The following is a 19,790-nucleotide window of genomic DNA, read 5'->3' as shown; positions in this document are numbered from 1 at the left end:
TAGTTAAAGTTGCTCTATATTAGTTAAAGTTGCTCTATATTATTTAAAGTTGCTTTATATTAAAGTTGCTCTGCATTAAAGTTGCTCTATATGAGCTAAAGTTGCTCTGCATTAAAGTTGCTCTGCATTAAAGTTGCTCTATATGAGCTAAAGTTGCTTTATATTAAAGTTGCTCTGCATTAAAGTTGCTCTATATGAGCTAAAGTTGCTTTATATTAAAGTTGCTCTGCATTAAAGTTGCTCTATATGAGCTAAAGTTGCTTTATATTAAAGTTGCTCTGCATTAAAGTTGCTCTGCATTAAAGTTGCTCTATATGAGCTAAAGTTGCTTTATATTAAAGTTGCTCTGCATTAAAGTTGCTCTATATGAGCTAAAGTTGCTTTATGTTAAAGTTGTTCTGCATTAAAGTTGCTCTATATGAGCTAAAGTTGCTTTATATTAAAGTTGCTCTGCATTAAAGTTGCTCTATATGAGCTAAAGTTGCTTTATATTAAAGTTGCTCTGCATTAAAGTTGCTCTATATGAGCTAAAGTTGCTTTATATTAAAGTTGCTCTGCATTAAAGTTGCTCTATATGAGCTAAAGTTGCTTTATATTAAAGTTGCTCTGCATTAAAGTTGCTCTATATGAGCTAAAGTTGCTTTATATTAAAGTTGCTCTGCATTAAAGTTGCTCTATATGAGCTAAAGTTGCTTTATGTTAAAGTTGTTCTGCATTAAAGTTGCTCTATATGAGCTAAAGTTGCTTTATATTAAAGTTGCTCTGCATTAAAGTTGCTCTATATGAGCTAAAGTTGCTCTGCATTAAAGTTGCTCTATATGAGCTAAAGTTGCTTTATATTAAAGTTGCTCTGCATTAAAGTTGCTCTATATGAGCTAAAGTTGCTTTATATTAAAGTTGCTCTGCATTAAAGTTGTTCTATATGAGCTAAAGTTGCTTTATATTAAAGTTGCTCTGCATTAGTTAAAGTTGCTCTATCTTAAAGTTGCTCTGCATTAGTTAAAGTTGCTCTTTCTTAAAGTTGCTCTGCATTAGTTAAAGTTGCTTTGCATTAGTTAAAGTTGCTCTATATTATCTAAAGTTAAGAGAAATCGATCGTCAGTCCAGAGACCAGCTTAAACTTCTAACTGGTGTTGTGCAGATTATGATGACCTGTGGGAACCTCTTAGCTCTGAATACCACTTTAAAGTGTCATAAAAAATGTCCTTCGGAGGTTAATTGTCCTGTGTGTCCAGATAAGTTATTTGGATGAAAACATTATTGATACTTTCAGACCTATTGAAGTCAGTCTTGAGAGGAGGGAGGGTTTACAACTTTAAGGGCCGTCTGCCAAATCCCTCAAATAAGGCAGACCGGTGGAATGCACTTCCACTCATGCACATAACGCCTGCTGACAACATCCTTGACCTCCCGTGGAAGCTGGTGCCTTTTTCCTGCATCTCCGAGAAGCGCAACAGGCAGACAACATGAAGCCCAAATCTCTTGCATCGAGGCTGTTTGACAGGAATGCAGCAGCAGCAGCCAAAATTCTGAATGTTGGTGGAGCAAAGTACCAGATGCACGTAGACTGCGTGGATCAGACCGAGACACCGGACCACGAACACGGCAAACAAGTGGTGGTGGACTGCAGACAGAAGGAGAAGAGCCCAAAAGAAGTGCACTTCGCCTTTCTGCAGGAGAAGTATGAGCCGCTGAAAGAAGATGAGGCAAGAGCGAAAGCAAAAGAGGAGAAGAAGCAGAAGAAGAAGGAAAGCTACAAAAAAATGAAGAAGGTTGGTGCTCTTCCCCGTTTATTTTTACACACATTTCTTAAACTGCTCATCACAGTCTGTGTGTGTTAATGTGTCATTGTGCTCTAATGGACATCCTTTGTTCTCATAACTATTTGTCTTCTCTTTGTAGCACCAGAGTGGGTAAGTTGAAGTGTTTCCTGTGTGGCATCAATCAGCCTCAATCAGAATGTTTAAACAGACTTTGATCTGTTTAGTGCCCTGAAAGACAAATTTCTAATTTTACTTTGAGCTCACAAATCACTAAAATGCGATGAGCCCGAAGTTAAACAAGCGCGATCGTCTTTTAATATCACTGGGGTTGTTCTCCAATCACACAAATATCTCAGATGTGTTTTCGTTGGCAGCCAGCAGCAGCTCATCTTGGAATGCTGTCCTTCATTCTGGGCTTAGCTGTAGTCGGTGTTTATTGTCACTAATGACCCTGTGGTTTCCGTCTGCTGGTGAAACGTGCATCGCAGGAGGAAACAAAAGACAAGTGTGCTCCCAGCCTCTTGATGATCACATTATCTTTGGGTGTATGTTTCTGATTCGGTTGATTATTTACTTAGTTATGGACAAATGCCGCTCAGCTCGTAAATTATCTCGCTCCTATCCAGCTGAACTTCCTTGTAAACATCAACAGCCTGTTTACTGGACAGGCTGCTTTATAACCCACAGTCACATGCGATTGATAAGGAATTGGTTTGATGGAATCTGAAGTGCAGAATTGGTGGAATTCTTTAATTAGTGACCAAATATATTTTAACTGGGCAGCGCAATGTACCAGTTTTGATGACAGCCATTATGTTTGCACAGTAAAACACTGCTATGGTTACAGGGTCCCTCTCCACCCCCCTACTCTTGTATTTCCAATTTGTTTATTTACCTAAAAAAATTAACAAAACACAATAAACAATAAAAGCACTCAGAGAACGCAGGACTCCACCAAGGCTGCTCAGTCGTTGGATCATTTTCAAGCTGAAAATTTCATCCAAATCTGTTGATCCATTTTTGAATAAAGCTGCGAACAGATTTGGTTGTTGATTGGTTTGTGTGTCTGTCCGTCAGTCTGTTAGCGACTTTACTCAAAAACAGACTAATGGATTTCAATATAATACTGTAATAAATGAGTATAAACCTAAAAAAGTACAAAGCATGACTTTTGTTGCACAGTAAAGACACTTTTAAAAGCACTAATCAAACTTTTGTTTTTCCTTGTAGTTCCAGTTTGGGTAAGTTGAAATATGTTCTGCATCTGTTTTTTTAAATATCAATCAGCCTCTTTCAAATTATTCTGATTAATTGAAGTTTTGGAGGAAAAAAAGGAAAAAAAACAGTTTATTCAAAACAATCATTATTTCTTCTTTGCAGATAATCTGAATGAGTCAAATTACCAGCAAGAAAATAATCATCTTTACCTGTCCTGAAATGATGTAATTTGCACAAGCGGTTTTATTATGATGCTGCATGCTTCTTAATCCATCAAAGAAAGTACACAGCATGTATGTGCTACGTATAGCATACATGTTGTAGGGGGCAATGAGTTATCAAGAATGCAAAATGGAATTCAATTGAAAAATGTACACCACTGTTCAAGAATTTGGGGTCATCCAGACAGTTTCATGTTTTCTATAAAAACTCACACTTTTATTCATGTGCTAACATAACTGCACAAGGGTTTTCTAATCATCAGTGAGCCTTTCAGCACCATTAGCTAACACAATGTAGCATTAGAACACAGGAGTGATGGTTGCTGGAAATGTTCCTCTGTAACCCTATGGAGATATTCCATTAAAAATCAGCCGTTTACAGATAGAATAGTCATTTGGCACATTAACTATGTCTACACTGGATTTATGATTCATTTAATGTTATCTTCACTGAAAAAAAATGCTTTTCTTTCAAGAATAAGGACATTTCTTAGTGACCCCAAACTTTTGAACGGTAAATTAATGTCTGTTTTATTCAGTTTATTTTTTTACAGATGGGATGTAATTTAACAGAGTTTGCGTTGTGATTCAATATACATTGTTTCTGTAATTTGACAACACAGGAATAATTTGTAAAGCAACTTTAACTCTTGCGCAAAAAATGTTAGTAGTCAGCAAAGAGAGCTGAAGGATTTAGGGGCATGGGGTTCAGACAGATCTGTGGTGAATGTTTACCATGAAAACTACACCTCGGTATGTAGGTCGACTATCCCAACGTCACCTGGTTAACCCCTTCATTTACTGACAACCTGCTTTATGGCCGTCTCTCGTGTTTGGCCCATAAGCATCTTCTAATCAGTGACCAGACACTAGTGTGTGCAGTGAACATTAACAGGCTCCCTAAATAAATCTTGTCAGGTAAACAAACCATAAATGACACGTGCGCATTAACACCACAGCGTTTTCTCTCACGTGCTTAACTAATACTAGACAGAGTGGTGTGCACTTATTACATTGCGAAAGCCAGGGTTTATTTTTTTTGCTTTGTTTTCCTAAGTATGTGACCTCCTGCATCCTCTGCAGCCGGCCAGGCCTTTCCTGTTCAAAAGGCACACAAGACAATAGAGTTCATGGGACTTTTTATTCAGACTTCAGGCCGGAGAAGAGCTGAGCCTCTCCTCCTGCTGCGCTTTTGTTCTTTAGCACCAAATTTGCAGCTTTAAAATCATGTCCCGACTCAGATCCTTGTCTCGTATTATTTTAACCTGCTTGTTTTGAAGTCACCAAAGTCTCACAAGGAGGTACAGGTGTGGAAGAACTGGAACCACCAGAGCTGTGAACTCTGTACAGCCTCACGCACACTCACTTTTTTATTTTTAATTCATTTATCAGACTTAACTATTTTTAGCGATGAGTACGATTCACGTGTTTCCACGTGCACAATATTATCACTGCTTTTTAATTGTTATATGCGCGATCCATTTTCCCCAACATGCTACAAACTTGTGTTTTTTATTTATCAGTGTTGTCTTCTCTTCCATTTCCTAAATATCCAGTGTTATATGGAATATCCTGTGATAGCCATTTCTTAGTTACAGATTTCTTACTTGCAACCAACAAAACACTTAATTGATATTTATCCTTTTTTTAAAATCCATTCCTGTGGTAAACATCCAAAATAAACACTTTATATTCCACACACACTCACTGTAAAAGCTTGAGACGAGATGAAACTGAAGCTGCACTTTAATCAGTCTGTTGCATCTCTATTTTCTTACTTTTTATGTATTTTTACTTTTTTAATACTCTATGTTTTACCATCCACGTCTGTTAATGTTGACTTTTTAGCTGCTACCACCTACAAAAATTTCATGTCACGTGAAAACTAACTGCATAACGACATTGAAGATTCTTGACCTTGACCAAAGCGTCGATGATCTGAATACTCTGGAAATAAATGTCCTAAACAGCCACTTTTTTTTCTAAACTGCTCGTGAATCAACTTTGTTTCTTTTCCATTCTCTTTTGAATTACAGAGCAGTTAACTCCAAATATAGATGATTGAATTATCATCATTAATGGTCAGTTTGCTGTTCTCTTTGTCTTTCAGAATGTTGGCAAGGCTCTTCGGTACAGCTGGAAATGTCTAGTCATTGGGCTGTACAACATCAGCCTTGGGTACTCTACCCCGATTACAGTAGCGGCTTCTTTTGCCCCTGACTTTCACCAAAGCCGAGACAGAACCTGAGCGGCGCTGCGAGGTTCTCTTCCTGTTTGTTCTCTGTACATAAACAATAACCCACAAACGCTGACCAAAGAATCTGAATATGTTTCTGATATTTGTGGATTTGAAATACCTTTTCTATGTGTCTTTTTTAAAGTGTAACTCAAGCATTGATTCATGTGTTTGTTGTGCTTTAAGAGACTTAGTTGTCTTAAAATCAAGACAAACTCATCATATTAGTAGGAAAATTGTGTTCTTTTTAAGAATCTTGTTGTATTCTAACCAAATAACCTTGTCATCATGGATTTATTTGCACGTATGCCTTTCCAACTCTTACAAGTAATTTTGTTATTCCTGTTAATTGTTTACACTAAAATCCTAATGTTTTGTTGCAGGTATTACTCTACAGTACAGTTAAATTACATGTATATATGCTTTGAACCCACCAGATTTGCAGATATATGCCGTAGCTACTTTGTTAGGAACATCAAATTCTGCTCATAGGGTGTAAAACTGCTCTTTGCATTGACACAAAGACCTCTATATATTCCCCTCACGCCTAAGTCAAACACTCATTAATCATCAGATGGCTTTTTTCACGTGCAGAATGTTTTTATCAGGTGACTAGCTGGTGTTTGCATGTGTCCAGAGAGATAATGATTGCATGTGGTTACCTACAGCAGGTCAGCAATAACAGGAATTTACTGAGGCTGCTGATAAAGTGATTGATTTACAAGCAGGAAGGATTTAACCAGGTAATTATAATCAGTCAAGGAAACGGAGCTGACGGATGAAGTCTACTCCCACGGTGAGGAGGAGGCTGGGCCACCCTCTTCCTGTAGAGTTGGGACACTTAAACACAGATTTCCAGGATATTTTTAATTTCCACAGCTCTGCTGGACAATGGACAAAGCTGTTGGCAATGATGATGAGGAGGAGGCTATGATGATAGAAATGGACTTTAAGAGAATTCTCTGTTGGGAACAAAATGACATGACTTTTGAAGGGTGTCCCAAACATTTCAGTGTTTCTGTATGTGTAAGTTTGATCATTTGTAAAGGTTTTGAAAGTTGTTGTATTTGTACGTTGGGATGTATTAAAGTTTTATTGTGTGTGCACCAAAATACTGATTTCCTTTTTATTCATGTGTTAAACGGTGTAAATAGAAGCCACACTCAGACTGTAAAAGAAGAAGAAATAAAGTATCAAAGAGAAAATGAAGAAAAAAATTAAGTAAATAAAAATAATTGTACTATTATGTAACTGTTACTATACTATTCTTTATTTTTTTTGGTAATTAAATGTGGACGATGACAACGGAAAACGTGGCGGTTTGTTACGTCATCCAACTGCGACTTCAAGTGCTGCTTCCGGGTCCTGTCCTGTTTACATGAAACTCGGCTAAGCTAAGTCTACTTTCTCTGAAAATGACGGAACAAAAAGCAAAAAATATCAGCTCCATTCCTATCGACGGGTTCAGCAAGTTAAGAATAACGTCGATATGGACGTTTCTCATGTCGGTAGGTCGCATTTTTATTTCTCCGGTTTGAGGCTCTGCGGTCACCTAACCGTTAGCCACCACAGCTAACAGACGCTTTTGATTCCAGAGGAGTTTGTAGCGTCATGTTGAAGTTCAGGTTGGGTTTTAGGTCGACTTGTGTTTGTGTGGTTTGCAGGTGCAGTGGTCCGAGCCGTGGATCATCGGGCTGCTGGTGTTTCATGTTGTGTGTTTGCTCCTGACTGTGGTGACCTGCAGGTTTTACAGAGCTCAGATCTGCCACTTTCTGCTCATAGGTACGTTTTACAGCCACCTCTGTGATAAACAACCCTGAAGTAATCAGTTTGACATGGGGAGTATTAATGGATGCTGCTTAGTAGGGCTGGTTACGCAGGTAATTTTATGATAAAAGACTTCATTTTAGTTGAATTTTAAAAAGGGGGGTAAAGTGGATTCATTTAATACCTTTAGTCTATTTATTAAGCTACATTACTGATAAATGTAATATAGCAATGACCAACTCATAAATACATAAATTAGCACACATAGACCAATCAGCCACATCATTATCGATCGTCTTGTTATAATGCAATGCTCTGCTGGGAAACCTTGAGTCCTGACATTCACGTGGATGTTTATCTGACTGGTTTTACCTTTCTCCACAGTTGGCCTGGTTTATAGCGCCGAATATCTAAATGAGCTGGCAGCTATGAACTGGAGGTAAGACGGCCGTGTTTGTTTTGTGTGTTTAATGATGTGCGTGTAGAGGCTTCGCTGTCCGACAACAAAACTGTAGCTAAGGAAGTGTCGTTAACCTTCATTCTTTTTTTTGCAGGTCGTTTTCTGACTTCCAGTACTTTGATTCCAAGGGCATGTTCATATCGTTGGTCTTCTCAATTCCTCTTCTGCTCAATGCAGTCATCATCGTGGTATGTTTTACTGTTTGTTCGCCGCCTTGTCTGATCTGATGAAGTGTCAGAAACGTCGCCTAACAGCAGGTGTGTGTGTGTTTTACAGATGGTGTGGGTGTACAGGACCTTCTCCACGATGACTGAACTGAAGACGCTTCAGCTGAAGAGAAAGGCTCGCAGAGAGAAGAGGGAGAAAAGTGACTGATCCCTCTCCTCATATCCGAAAATGGGCTTCATTTGGAGGAATTTAGAATCTGTCCTTGACTAATCCAGAATTTTGGGAACGGAAGGCAGATTCCTTCTCACGGCTTAAAAAGGATTGTTCATGGATGCCAGGAATGGAGGTGTTCTTCTGCTAATGACTGTTGAAAGATGCACTGGACTGGACTGTACACAGTGGGATCTCTGAGGACCAAAGGACGCTTACGGTTTTGTATTTAACGCTGTTTTAAAATGTGTTAAAATGTAAATACAAGATAAAAAAAGAATAAAGTGTTTTTGCAATGGCACGGTGTTGTCAAAGGACCGCATGAGAGATAAATCCACAAATCATCTTCATTAATTCATTAACAGAAAAGTAATGTATGCAGAGAAAAAGGAGGCAAAATGATCTCAGGTTGATTTTTTTTTTTTAATTTTTCATAATTAAAAAATTGAAAAGTTGATCTGCATTAGTTAAAGTTGCCCTAAATGAGTTAAAGTTGCTCTATTTTAAAGTTGCTCTTAATGAGTTGAAGTTGCTCTAGTTGATACACTATGCTAAGTATTATCTCACCCACACAAATAATCAGAATCAGGTGTTCCAATCACTTCCATGGCTACAGGTGTATAAAATCAAGCACCTAATCATGCAGACTGCTTTTACAAACATTAGTGAAAGAATGGGTCGCTCTCAGGAGCTCAGTGAATTCCAGCATGGAACTGTGATAGGATACCACCTGTGCAACAAATCCAGTCGTGACATTTCCTTGTTCCTAAATATTCCACAGTCAACTGTCAGCTGTATTATAAGAAAGTGGAAGTGTGTGGGAACGACAGCAGCTCAGCCACCAAGTGGTCGACCACGTAAACTGATGGAGCGGGGTCAGAGGATGCTGAGGTGCATAGTGCCAAGAGGTGGCCAACTTTCTGCAGAGTCAGTCACTACAGACCTTCAAACTTCATGTGGCCTTCAGATTAGCTCAAGAACAGAGCTTCAGCAGAGAGCTTCATGGAATGGGTTTCTATGGCCGAGCAGCTGCATCCAAGCCATGCAGGAATGGATGCAGTGGTGTAAAGCACGCCGCCACTGGACTCTAGAGCAGTGGAGACGCCTTCTCTGGAGTGACCAATCACGCTTCTCCATCTAACAATCTGATGGACCAGTCTGGGTTTGGCGGTTGCCAGGAGAACCATACTTGTCAGACTGCATTGTGCCAAGTGTAAAGTTTGGTGGAGGGGGGATTATGGTGTGGGCTTGTTGTTCAGGAGCTGGGCTTGGCCCCTTAGTTCCAGTGAAAGGAACTCTGAATGCTTCAGCATTCCAAGACATTTTGGACAATTCCATGCTCCCAACTTTGTGGGAACAGTTTGGAGCTGGCCCCTTCCTCTTCCAACATGACTGTGCACCAGAGCACAAAGCAAGGTCCATAAAGACATGGATGACAGAGTCTGGAGTGGATGAACTGGACTGGCCTGCACAGAGTCCTGACCTCAACCCGATAGAACACCTTTGGGATGAATTAGAGCAGAGACTGAGAGCCAGGCCTTCTGGTCCAACATCAGTGTGTGACCTCACAAATGTGCTTCTGGAAGAACGGTCAAAAATTCCCATAAATACACTCCTAAACCTTGTGGACAGCCTTCCCAGAAGAGTCGAAGCTGTTCTAGCTGCAAAGGGTGGACCGACGTCATATTGAACCCCATGGATTAGGAATGGGATGTCACTGACGTTCATATGAGAGTCAAAGCAGATGAGCGAATACTTTTGGTATTATAATGTATTATTATTTGAAGTTGCTCAAAAATGAATTACAGTTGCTTGACATTAGTTATCGTTGCTCTAAATTAAAGTTGCTCTACATTAGAGTTGCTCTGCATTATGTATTATTATCATGTTTTATCTTTCATAATTAAGCTGACATGGACGTTGCATTCATTTCAGATCTGATGCTGTGTATTTCTAGTTTAGTCTCCTCTAAAACAGACGTTAATCGTACTTTAGAAGAACTAACGAGCTGCTGTGAGCTGAGCTAAAACAAAGTGCTACCGTAACTGGCTTTGTATCTCGGAAGGCTGAACTTGTCTGACATCTCGCACAGTTGTGGGGATTTAGAGGGGAAAACACAATCTTATGACCTGTCAGTACATCCTCAGAGGCAGTGCAGTGTTCTACATGATGGGATTTTTCATCATACTGTGCTGACCTCTCTGTCCACGGCAGCTTTCAGCCCCTCACACTTCGTCTGATCTCTGTAGGACCCCGACCAGCAACCATCCAGCTCTGAGCAGTGGTTCATGTTTTCCTCTGCAGTGAGAAAGGTCAGATTATATTCTAGTTTATGTACAAAGAATCCACAGTGGAACTCTCTTCTATATCTGTAGGGCCCCTGCTGTCCTTTAGGAGGCAGAAGAAACATTCAACATTTCTTTAAAAATAAACTGTACATGAATTGAAATTGGTCTATATTAGCTAAAGCTGATATTATTAAAGTTGCTCTATATTAGTTAAAGTTGCTCTAAATGAGTAAAGTTGCTCTATCTTGTTTAAAGTTGATATTACTAGCTGAAGTTGCTCTACATTAAAGTTGCTCTAAATGAGCTAAAGTTGCTCTTAAAGGGTTAAAGTTGCCTTATGTTAGCTAATGTTGCTCAAAAATTAGTTGAAGTTGCGCTTTTATTTAAAGTTGCTCTATATTAGTTAAAGTTGCTCTAAATTAAATTTGCTCCATATTATGAAATAAAGTTGCTCCATATTATTCAAAGTTGCTCAAAAATGAGTTAAAGTTGCTCAATATTATTTAAAGTTTCTCTAAATTAGTTAAAATTGCTCTGTATTTGTTAAAATTGCTGTCCATTACTCGAAGTTGCTTCATTTTCACATCAGGTCATGTCTATACTTTTTAAAATGTGTAAAAATTGGTCAAAAATCGTCCAAAATATGTCAAAAAGTTCAAAAGGGCTGACCTCCTGTTGTGTTTTAGGTATGGTTGTCATCTACATTTTCGTGCGTCGTGACGAGTTACTTCTGTCTACCAGATTTCATATGCCTTTTTGACAATTTGACTCCTCCTGGTCCTAGAGCCTGTTTGAAATTTTCCAAGTGGCGCTACTGAGCCATTTTGGCTCACATCTATGCAGGATCTATAAAACATCAAATATTTCACCAGTCCTGATGCGTGTGCAGTTTTTCATGCATTTTCAAATATTTTTAGACCTTCAAATTATGATTCAAAAAATGAGAGTAAAAATAAAAACCCATCTCTGGTGCTCAGACCCTAACAAGCAAAGACGAGCACATAAGAAATAAAAGGTGTGAAGATAATCTAAACATAAAGTCCAGTCATTCTAACACTGCTGTGTAAAGCACAGGTCAGTGTTGGCCTCTCTGTGGTTCAGCAAACATCCTGGGAATGCACCACTAGAAGGCAGCATGGGCTCAATGACACACAGCTCTTCATACCTTCTCATTCACACTACATTTTTCACTCTTTATCTCAGGCCAGATGTGACAGGATCAGGGTATGTCAGCCGTGCTGTTGTCTCAGTCTTATTTATGCTGCTGCATGTTTGTTCAGCCAGGTGAGTCTGATAAACGCCGGCATGCTTCGCCCGGACTCATCTGTCAGGATCTACTAAACGTTGACACCGGGAGTGATTGGACTACAATCAGGGTGTGATGTAGTTCTGAAGGTGGTGATGTAAGCGTGTGGTGGAGTTGGCATGTGTGGAGATAGGTCAGCGCCTCTCCATGACCGCGAGAAGGACTGATCTCTCCTTCAAAGATATTAGTAAAAAAGGCTGCACTATCATTCAACAGTTTGGCATCACTTAGAAATGTCCTTACTGTTGAAAGAAAAGCAGTTTTTCCTTCAATGAAGATAACATTAAATGAATGATAAATCCAGCTAGCTGGAAACAGCTGATTTTTAATGGAATATGGGTACAGAGGAACATTTCCAGCAACCATCACTCCTGTGTTCTAATGCTACATTGTGTTAGCTAATGGTGTTGAAAGGCTGATTCATGATTAGAAAACCCTTGAGCAGTTATGTTAGCACATGGATAAAACTGAAGTGTGCTAACATAACTGCCCGTTTTGCATGTTTTCCATGAAAACTCAAACATGAAATTGTCTGACCCCAAACTTTTCAACGGTAATATAGGTCAACTCTAACTCATTCAGAGCAATTTCAACTAATACAGAGCAACTTTAACAACTGCAGAGCAACTTTAATTCCTTTAGGGCAACTTTAACTCACTTTTGAGCAATTTTAACTTCTTTAGGGTAACTTTAATTAATATTGAGCAACTCTAGGCTGCATAGTGGGGTAGTGGTTAGCACTTTTGCCTTGCAGCAAGAAGATCCCTGGTTCAAATCCCAGCCTGGGATCTTTCTGCATGGAGTTTGCATGTTCTCCCTGTGCATGTGTGGGTTTTCTCCAGGTTCTCCGGCTTCCTCCCACAGCCCAAAAACATGCTGAGGTGAATTGGTTACTCTAAATTGTCCGTAGGTGTGAATGTGAGTGTGATTGTGTGTCTGTATATGTAGCCCTGTGACAGACTGGTGACCTGTCCTGGGTGTCCCCTGCCTTCACCCGAGTCAGCTGGGATAGACTCCACCCCCACGACCCTAGTGAGGATAAAGCGGTGTATGGAGAATGGATGGATGGATGGAACTTAAACTAATGTAGAGCACCTTTAACTCCTTTAGAGCACCTTTAAATTAGTTGTAGTATGTTTTGCAGACTAGATCACTTTTTGGACACATCTCAGTTCATCTGAACTTCTCGTGACGCACACGTCACGCTTGAACAGATTTAATGGCAAAGTGTCCACACAAGTTTGAGAAGGTCATTCCAGTCAGTTCGGCTTCAGACTGGAACAGACGCTCTTCTCTGTTTAAATCTTCTGGTCTGAGTTAGAGTGAAATCAGCAGCCAAGTTCTGCAGTTCATACATCTCAGAAAAGGCGGCTTTTCCTTTCATGATGTGCACCGCTACGTTGCACAACATCCACTCAGCTGTAGTCACGTTGGCGAACACTTTGTGTGCAAGGAAAAACACGAGCTGGAAGAAGATTTGAAGCGTTGACCACAGTTTCAATGGGACAATATTGTGTAATATAGGTAGAACGTGCAACTTACTGAACCTTGAGGCTGACAAGCTGCAAGATTCACATCAGTTCATGTCCATCAGATGAAGTTTGAGAGGGAAATATATCATCAAAGAAAAAAAGCATACAAAAACCCTGATTTCTGTTATGAACAGCCTTATGTCAAAGGTACTGAGTGTCTTTACATATTTCCAGGACATTTCAGCGGGACAATTGATCTCAGGCTAAGTGAAAGCATAAGAGCGGGTCAATAAAACATAACTGATGGACACAAAATGTTGTAAGCTGTTATTGGAGAACATGTTAAGTAATTTTTTAATAATAGTAGGAATGTTAGATGAGCAGCTTGAATAGCATTTGAGGTTTGTTGCCCAGAAAGTGACGAGTCTATGAGAGATTCATGATGTCAGTAGATTATGTCACATGGGCTGAGACTGAGGTTCACACAGTTTTTGGAACAAAGTGTCACAGAGGGGGAGTTAAAGACTTATCCAGCATCTACAAAAGTATTTACCCGCTCATTTTTATTGCTCTTTAACACTGAATCATGGGTCAGTGTAACTCTGCTTTTTTGACAATAATTTACAAAAGAAGTCAAAATGAAAACAGATTTCTACAAATAAATGTCAGCTAAATAAAGATATAAAATAAGGGATTGCATTAGTATTCACCCCTTTCAAGTCATTATTTAGTGGATGCAGCTTTGGCCACAGTTTCAGCGTTGACTTGTGTGAACACATCTTGTCAGCGTTGCACATCTGGACCCTATAGATTCTGTCAAGTTGCAGCAAGATCACGAGTGAGCAGCCCTTTTAAAGTTCAGCCACAAATAAATCCTCCATTGGATTGAAGTCTGGGCTTTTGTTCAGCCACTCCACAGCGTTCACTTTGTTGTCTTTAAACCGTTCATGTGTAGCTTCAGCTGTTTGCTTCACATCGGTTGTCTTCCTGGAAAACAGATCTTCTCCCAGGGCACAGTTCTCTTGCATCAGGTTGCCCTCCAGTGTTTTCTTAGACTTTGCTGCATACATTTTACCCTCTACCTTTACAAGCCTCCTGCTGCAGAGAAGCACCCCCACAAAATGATGCCGCCCCCGCCATGCTTCACAGTGGGGATGGTGTGTTTGTGACGATGGGTTTGGTGTCTGATGTCCAGAAAGCTTAATTTTGGCTCTATCAGATAAAAGAATCTTCTTCCAGTTGAATTCAGCCTTCAGCATGTCTTCTGGTGAACTCTCGGTGAACTTTTTCTGCAGAGAAAGCTTCTCTTTAACTGTACTCCAAAGCAGTGATCTCCAACCACCGGGCCAGGGGTCAAATGGTACTGGGCTGCACAGAAATAATAAAAACATGTTATTTTTTTGTTTTAGTTCCTGCGGAGATACACAGTGTTTTATTTTGAAAAATGACTACGTTATCTTCCTGTCACTTCCATTTGTGATTGTTTCCCGCACTTGATTCTGTCAGTTTTCAAACCTGACCGTTAACCCTCGTGTCATCCTGCAGGTCAAAACTGATCTGGTTTAAAGTTTGAAAATGTGGGGGAAAAAAATATTTTCAGAGTGAAACTTCTGATGTCCACATTTTTAACATTTTTGGGAAATCTTTGAACATTTTTTGGTGGGGAAAAAAAAGAAATGTTAAAAATGTTTCTTAAGAACATTCACACAAAAAATCAACCAAAATCCATCGAATTTCACTGGATTCTGGTTGATTTTTATGAGAATGTTCTCATACAAAATATTGGAAGCTTTACTGATATATATGTAATCACTTTAGATATTTTTCAGATTTTTGGGAAGATTTTTACTCATTTTTTGAAAATAGTTACAAGAATTTTCTTGCCAAATTTGGGGGATTTTTCTTAAAATTAATCTTTTAAGGGAAACTTTTGGGAATTATTGTTGGTTTACAGATGTTGAGGAGCGCTACTGCATATGTAAATAAAAAGAGTTCTGTAAACCCTTATTAAAAAATTAATTAGCCAACATGTTCAATTCATTCAACAGATACTACTGAAAGGAATGCTTATACTCTCTTAGTGGCATCGTCAATTTCTGAAATCTGGTCCTTCAGTTGGTTCCATTGCTCCGGATACCCTTTTCTCCTGGCTTCAGCTGTCCATCTTAGTTCATCCAGTGCTCTCTGATGTCAGTCAGGACTTCACCCTTGAAGTCTCTGACTTATCTCATCTTCCCAGTCTGGAACATGTTGTCGTCACCATTCCTGCTGCCCTTGGATCAGCCTCCTGGCTTGGAACTCTCTCCACTTTTTGGTTTCGTGACCGGCTTGTCTGGTGCATTTGGCTCCGTTCTGTTTGCGTTGGTCTCTACTTCGCTGTCCGAGTCACTTCCAGATGTGGAAGACGGTACTTCTTTTGATTTTGGCATTGTGATATGATGTAGCACAGCGAGTCTCTAAGCAGGAAGCAGGAAGCTGATGGCCTATGAGGACTGTCCTCCCTAAGCCAGTGTTAAGTCTCTATCATCATGTGCATAAAAATGTATTGCATACTTTCATGTAATTGCATCCCCTGAGTGATGTCTGTTTATGTGCTGTTGTAATTTAAATTGTAGCTTCTAAAGATATACTCGTCAAACTTTGTTTTTGTGATTTATGATTATGATTATGATTGATGGGCTTGATCTGCAAAGAATCTGGTCAGTTGCTTGAAGTGATGTTACTTGAGTCAGCGTTGGTTGAGGCTGACACCCACACATCTGAAAGTGAAAGAACTCTGGCTTCGTGGAGTTAGAAAGAACCACGCTTAGCAAACCTCTGCAGGCCCAACCTCATGTCTAAGCCACTATACATGTATAAAACCAATGTCTGTCTATAAAAATGGAAGAACCCTACTTGACGTCATTCAAACTTCTTGAACAGCAGCTTTGAAATTGTCTTTTTACTTTCAGTGCGTACTGCAGTTGATCTTGCAGAGTGTGTACTGACATATAGTCGTCATTATATTATATTGCACCTTAAACTTCAGTGCAAAATGAGCTGTTATGTGTCGAATGTGACCTACACCACTGTTGAAAATGTTGGGGTCACTCAGACAGTTTCATGTTTTCCATGAACCACATTAACAATGTCTAGACTGGATATATGATCAACTTAATGCTATCTTCACTGGGAAAAAATGCTTTTCTTTCAAAAATATGGACATTTCTAAGTGACCCCAAACTTTTGAACGTAGTGTAACTGCTGAGGATTGTGGGTCAGAATGACCAGAAATACATGCTCTCTCGCATACTGCAAAATCTGACCAGATGTAGTCAGACATCCTGTTATTTTTGGCACACTGCATGTGATATATGAAGTTTTGGGACACAGTAAATCCTGTTTCTGGCATATTGTACAGAATGGTAGAATGGAAACCGGAACCGGCACGTCACTGTGGCAGCAGTGTCTGACTCCGCCTAACTTCTGTCTAATCCAAACATGAGCAGAGAGGTGGAGTGTTGATGGAGCTGTGATGGGTCATGCAAATGTTTCTGGGACATGAACTATCCACTTTTCAATCAAAGCAGCCGCGGCTTTAGTTCTGCAGAACTCCAAGCCTTAACTCACTTGAAAGTACAATTCACCCCCCTTACAGCTGCCATTAACCAGAAAAATAGCTACTAGGTTAAAATATCCAGTATTTTTATGCGCGGAAAACAGCCTAACTGGCTCGGTTTGCCTCATTGTTCTGTCAGATTGTAGGTGAGAACCTGCAAACCGTCCTAACAGATGTGTTACTTGGATGCGAAGATGTTTATGAGAAGTCACCGACTGAAACTTCTGTCAGATTTTTTAAAAATATTGACGTTTTTCGCTGTGATGCATGTCAGCCTCACTGCCAGCAAATCATTTACGCATGTTTTTTTATTTTTTTTGCATCACATAACAGCACGAAAATCAACAGATGTCTTAATGGCCGCAGCGAGCTCTGCAAGTTTATATCTGGAGCGCAGACAGGAAATGATCTCAAATGATGACCGTGTTTTTCACCTTCTGTCACAGTGTTCTTTCACATTGTTTCTATACAGTTTATGTTGGCGTCCGCTGTGGTTCTCAACATCTGGGCTTGTATAATCTACTAGTAAAGATGTTTGGAGCCGACCTGGTGTTTATTACAATGTTTTCCTCATTAAGAGCAGTTCCAACCACTTTTACATAAATCTTGCAAAAGTCGTGGATGCCAGCGGAGCTTAAATGTAGTTTAAATAAGACAATATTAACATCAAACATTCACATGTGTGCTGCACAAAAAAAGCTCTATTGCATCAAATTTGAGGCTAAAATATGAAAAGTGACCTCACCAGGAAGAATAGCGACAGCTTAAGCTGTGCTAATGGGGATCCTATCAATAAACTAAACTAAACTAAACTGGGGAAGACAAAAGAGTCGTAGCTGCAGTTCAGCCCCAGCTTGGAACAAACTGTACATAATGGATTATTCTGACAACCATTACTAAGATGAATTTGCACTTTATATAACTTATGGTGTAATATTATCTGTAACATGTTATGTATTATATTCAGTTCCGCGTGTGAAGAGTCGATAATGAAAACTACTATACACAATCTCTACTGGGGCTTTTGATAATTCCAAAACAATATTAATCATGCTTGTGAATGATTAGATCTGTTTTTATCGTGAAAATTAAATGTAGTGTTAAATAAAAATGATTAAGGGATGGATGATGTATGGTTATGTTTTTGTTTCTGAAGGAAGGGTAGTGTACATTTTTTTGTGGGAGTGAGGGAGGCTCTTTAGTGACCGAAAGCTATCGCTTCCTGGCAACAAATCATTCGCGGCTCAGCTGCAGCACCTACAACCCTGACCTTCATGAATATCAAAGAGGAGAAACGTTTAGTAAAATGTTTTAAAAACGCAAATGTGTCATGGAAAGTGACGACTCTTGGTTCAGGAAAGAGGAGGAAAGACATTTTGTGGTGTTTGTTCTTATTCCGTTAACATACGCTACCAGTCAAACGTTTGGACACACCTTCTCCTTTAATGGTTTTCCTTTATTTTATTTTTAGTCACCTGAAATGGTTTTCACTTCACATGTGTGCCTTGTCAAGGTTCATTTGTGGAATTTCTTGCCTTCTCAATGGGGTTGGGACCATCAGTTGTGTTGTGCAGAAGTCAGACTGGTCCACAGTTAACAACCCTGTTTGACAGCTGTTAAAATCCATATTATGGCAAGAACCAATCAGTTAAGTAAAGAGAAACGACAGTCCATCATTACTTTAAGAACTGAAGCTCCAGAAAATCGCGAAATCTTTGAATGTATCCCCAGGTGCAGTCTCAAAAAACCATCAAGCGCTACGACCAAACTGACTCACATGAGGACCGCCCAGGAAAGGAAGACCAAGAGTCTCCTCTGCTGCTGAGGAGAAGTTCATTCAAGTCTCCAACCTCAGAAATGGAAAGTTAACAGCTCAGATTAGAGCCCAGATAAACACCACACAGAGTTCTAGTAGCAGACACATCTCTACATCAACTGTTGAGAGGAGACTGAACCAATCAGACCTTTATGGTCCAACAGCTGCTAAGAAACCACGACTAAGGAAAAGCAACAAGCAGAAGAGATTAGTTTGGGCCAAGAAACACCAGGAATGGACATTAGACCAGTAGAAGTCTGAGCTTTGGTCTGATGAGTCCAAATTTGAGATCTTTTGTTCCACCCGCTGTGTCTTTGTGAGACCAGAAAAGGTGAATGGATGGTCTCTCCATGTATGGTTCCCACCGTGCAACATGGAGGAGGTGTGATGGTGTGGAGGTGCTTTGCTGATGACACTGTTGGAGATTTATTCCAAACTGAAGGAACACGGAACCAGCATGGCTACCACAGCATCCTGCAGCGACATGCCATCCCATGCAGTTAGCGTTTAGTTGGACCATCATTTATTTTTCTACAGGACAATGACCCCAAACACACCTCCAGGCTGTGGAAGGACTATCTGACCAAGAAGGAGATGATGGGGATGACCTGGCCTCCAGAGTCACCTGACCTAAACCCAATCCAGATGGTTTTGGGATGAGATGGACCACAGAGTGAAGGCAAAAGGACCAACAATGTTCAGCATCTCTGGAAACTCCTTCAAGACTGTTGGAAAACCATCCCAGGTTCTACCTCATGAAGCTCATCCAGAGAATGCCAAGAGTGTCAAAGTAGCAATCAAAGACAAGGGAGGCTATTTTGAGGAATCTAAAATATAAAACATGTTTTGACTTATTTCATGCTTTCACTACATGGGTAGAGTGACCGTCTCGCAACCGGAGGGTTGCAGTTCGATCCACGGCCCGTCGTGCTCATGTCGAGGTGTCCCTGAGCAAGACACTGAACCCCTAATTGCTCCTGGTGGGTCGTGGTTAGCGCCTTGCATGGCAGCTCCCGCCATCAGTGTGTGAATGTGATGAACGTGACGCCTTGAGCAAGGCCCTTAACCCTTCCTGCTCCAGGGGCGCTGTACCGCGGCTGACCCTGCGCTCTGACCCTCCCAGATGGGGGGATATGCGAAAATCAGAATTTCCCCTCGTGGGATTAATAAGGGATATAAAATTAAATTAAAATTAAATAATTCCATATGTGATCATTCATAGTTTTGATCCCTTCAGTGAGAATCTACAATGTAAATAATCATAAAA

The 19,790-nt window shown here is 40.0% G+C and overlaps 2 protein-coding genes and 1 pseudogene across 2 annotated transcripts; 2 read left to right on the top strand and 1 right to left on the bottom strand.

The window, feature by feature from the left end:
* Positions 1-1,344: 1,344 nt before the first annotated feature.
* On the top strand, positions 1,345-6,550 carry LOC110964110 (uncharacterized protein C1orf115). The gene is made up of 2 exons (XM_022212725.2): positions 1,345-1,772; positions 5,313-6,550. The coding sequence occupies exons 1-2, from the start codon at positions 1,467-1,469 to the stop codon at positions 5,448-5,450; spliced, it is 444 nt and encodes a 147-aa protein (XP_022068417.1). The 5' UTR covers positions 1,345-1,466; the 3' UTR covers positions 5,451-6,550.
* A 219-nt stretch (positions 6,551-6,769) lies between these two features.
* On the top strand, positions 6,770-8,344 carry tmem18 (transmembrane protein 18). Its single transcript, XM_022212721.2, has 5 exons — positions 6,770-6,946; positions 7,103-7,220; positions 7,590-7,644; positions 7,760-7,853; positions 7,942-8,344. Exons 1-5 carry the CDS (start codon positions 6,854-6,856, stop codon positions 8,038-8,040), a joined length of 459 nt encoding a protein of 152 aa, XP_022068413.1. The 5' UTR covers positions 6,770-6,853; the 3' UTR covers positions 8,041-8,344.
* A 5,720-nt stretch (positions 8,345-14,064) lies between these two features.
* On the bottom strand, positions 14,065-16,276 carry LOC127537718 (activated RNA polymerase II transcriptional coactivator p15-like; annotated as a pseudogene).
* Between the last annotated feature and the right edge of the window lie 3,514 nt (positions 16,277-19,790).

Source organism: Acanthochromis polyacanthus, chromosome 16, assembly GCF_021347895.1.
Source record: "Acanthochromis polyacanthus isolate Apoly-LR-REF ecotype Palm Island chromosome 16, KAUST_Apoly_ChrSc, whole genome shotgun sequence".
Taxonomy (NCBI): domain Eukaryota; kingdom Metazoa; phylum Chordata; class Actinopteri; family Pomacentridae; genus Acanthochromis; species Acanthochromis polyacanthus.
The sequence above is the reverse complement of the archived record's forward strand: the minus strand, read 5'-3'. Positions and strand labels throughout refer to the sequence as shown.

Coding starts and splice junctions, on each gene's coding strand:
- LOC110964110 (XM_022212725.2), top strand. CDS start 1,467: ATGAAGCCCAAATCTCTTGCATCGAGGCTGTTTGACAGGAATGCAGCA. Junction 1,773..5,312: donor GCTACAAAAAAATGAAGAAG/GTTGGTGCTCTT, acceptor TTTGTCTTTCAG/AATGTTGGCAAGGCTCTTCG.
- tmem18 (XM_022212721.2), top strand. CDS start 6,854: ATGACGGAACAAAAAGCAAAAAATATCAGCTCCATTCCTATCGACGGG. Junction 7,645..7,759: donor CTGGCAGCTATGAACTGGAG/GTAAGACGGCCG, acceptor TTTTTTTTGCAG/GTCGTTTTCTGACTTCCAGT. Junction 7,854..7,941: donor TCAATGCAGTCATCATCGTG/GTATGTTTTACT, acceptor TGTGTTTTACAG/ATGGTGTGGGTGTACAGGAC.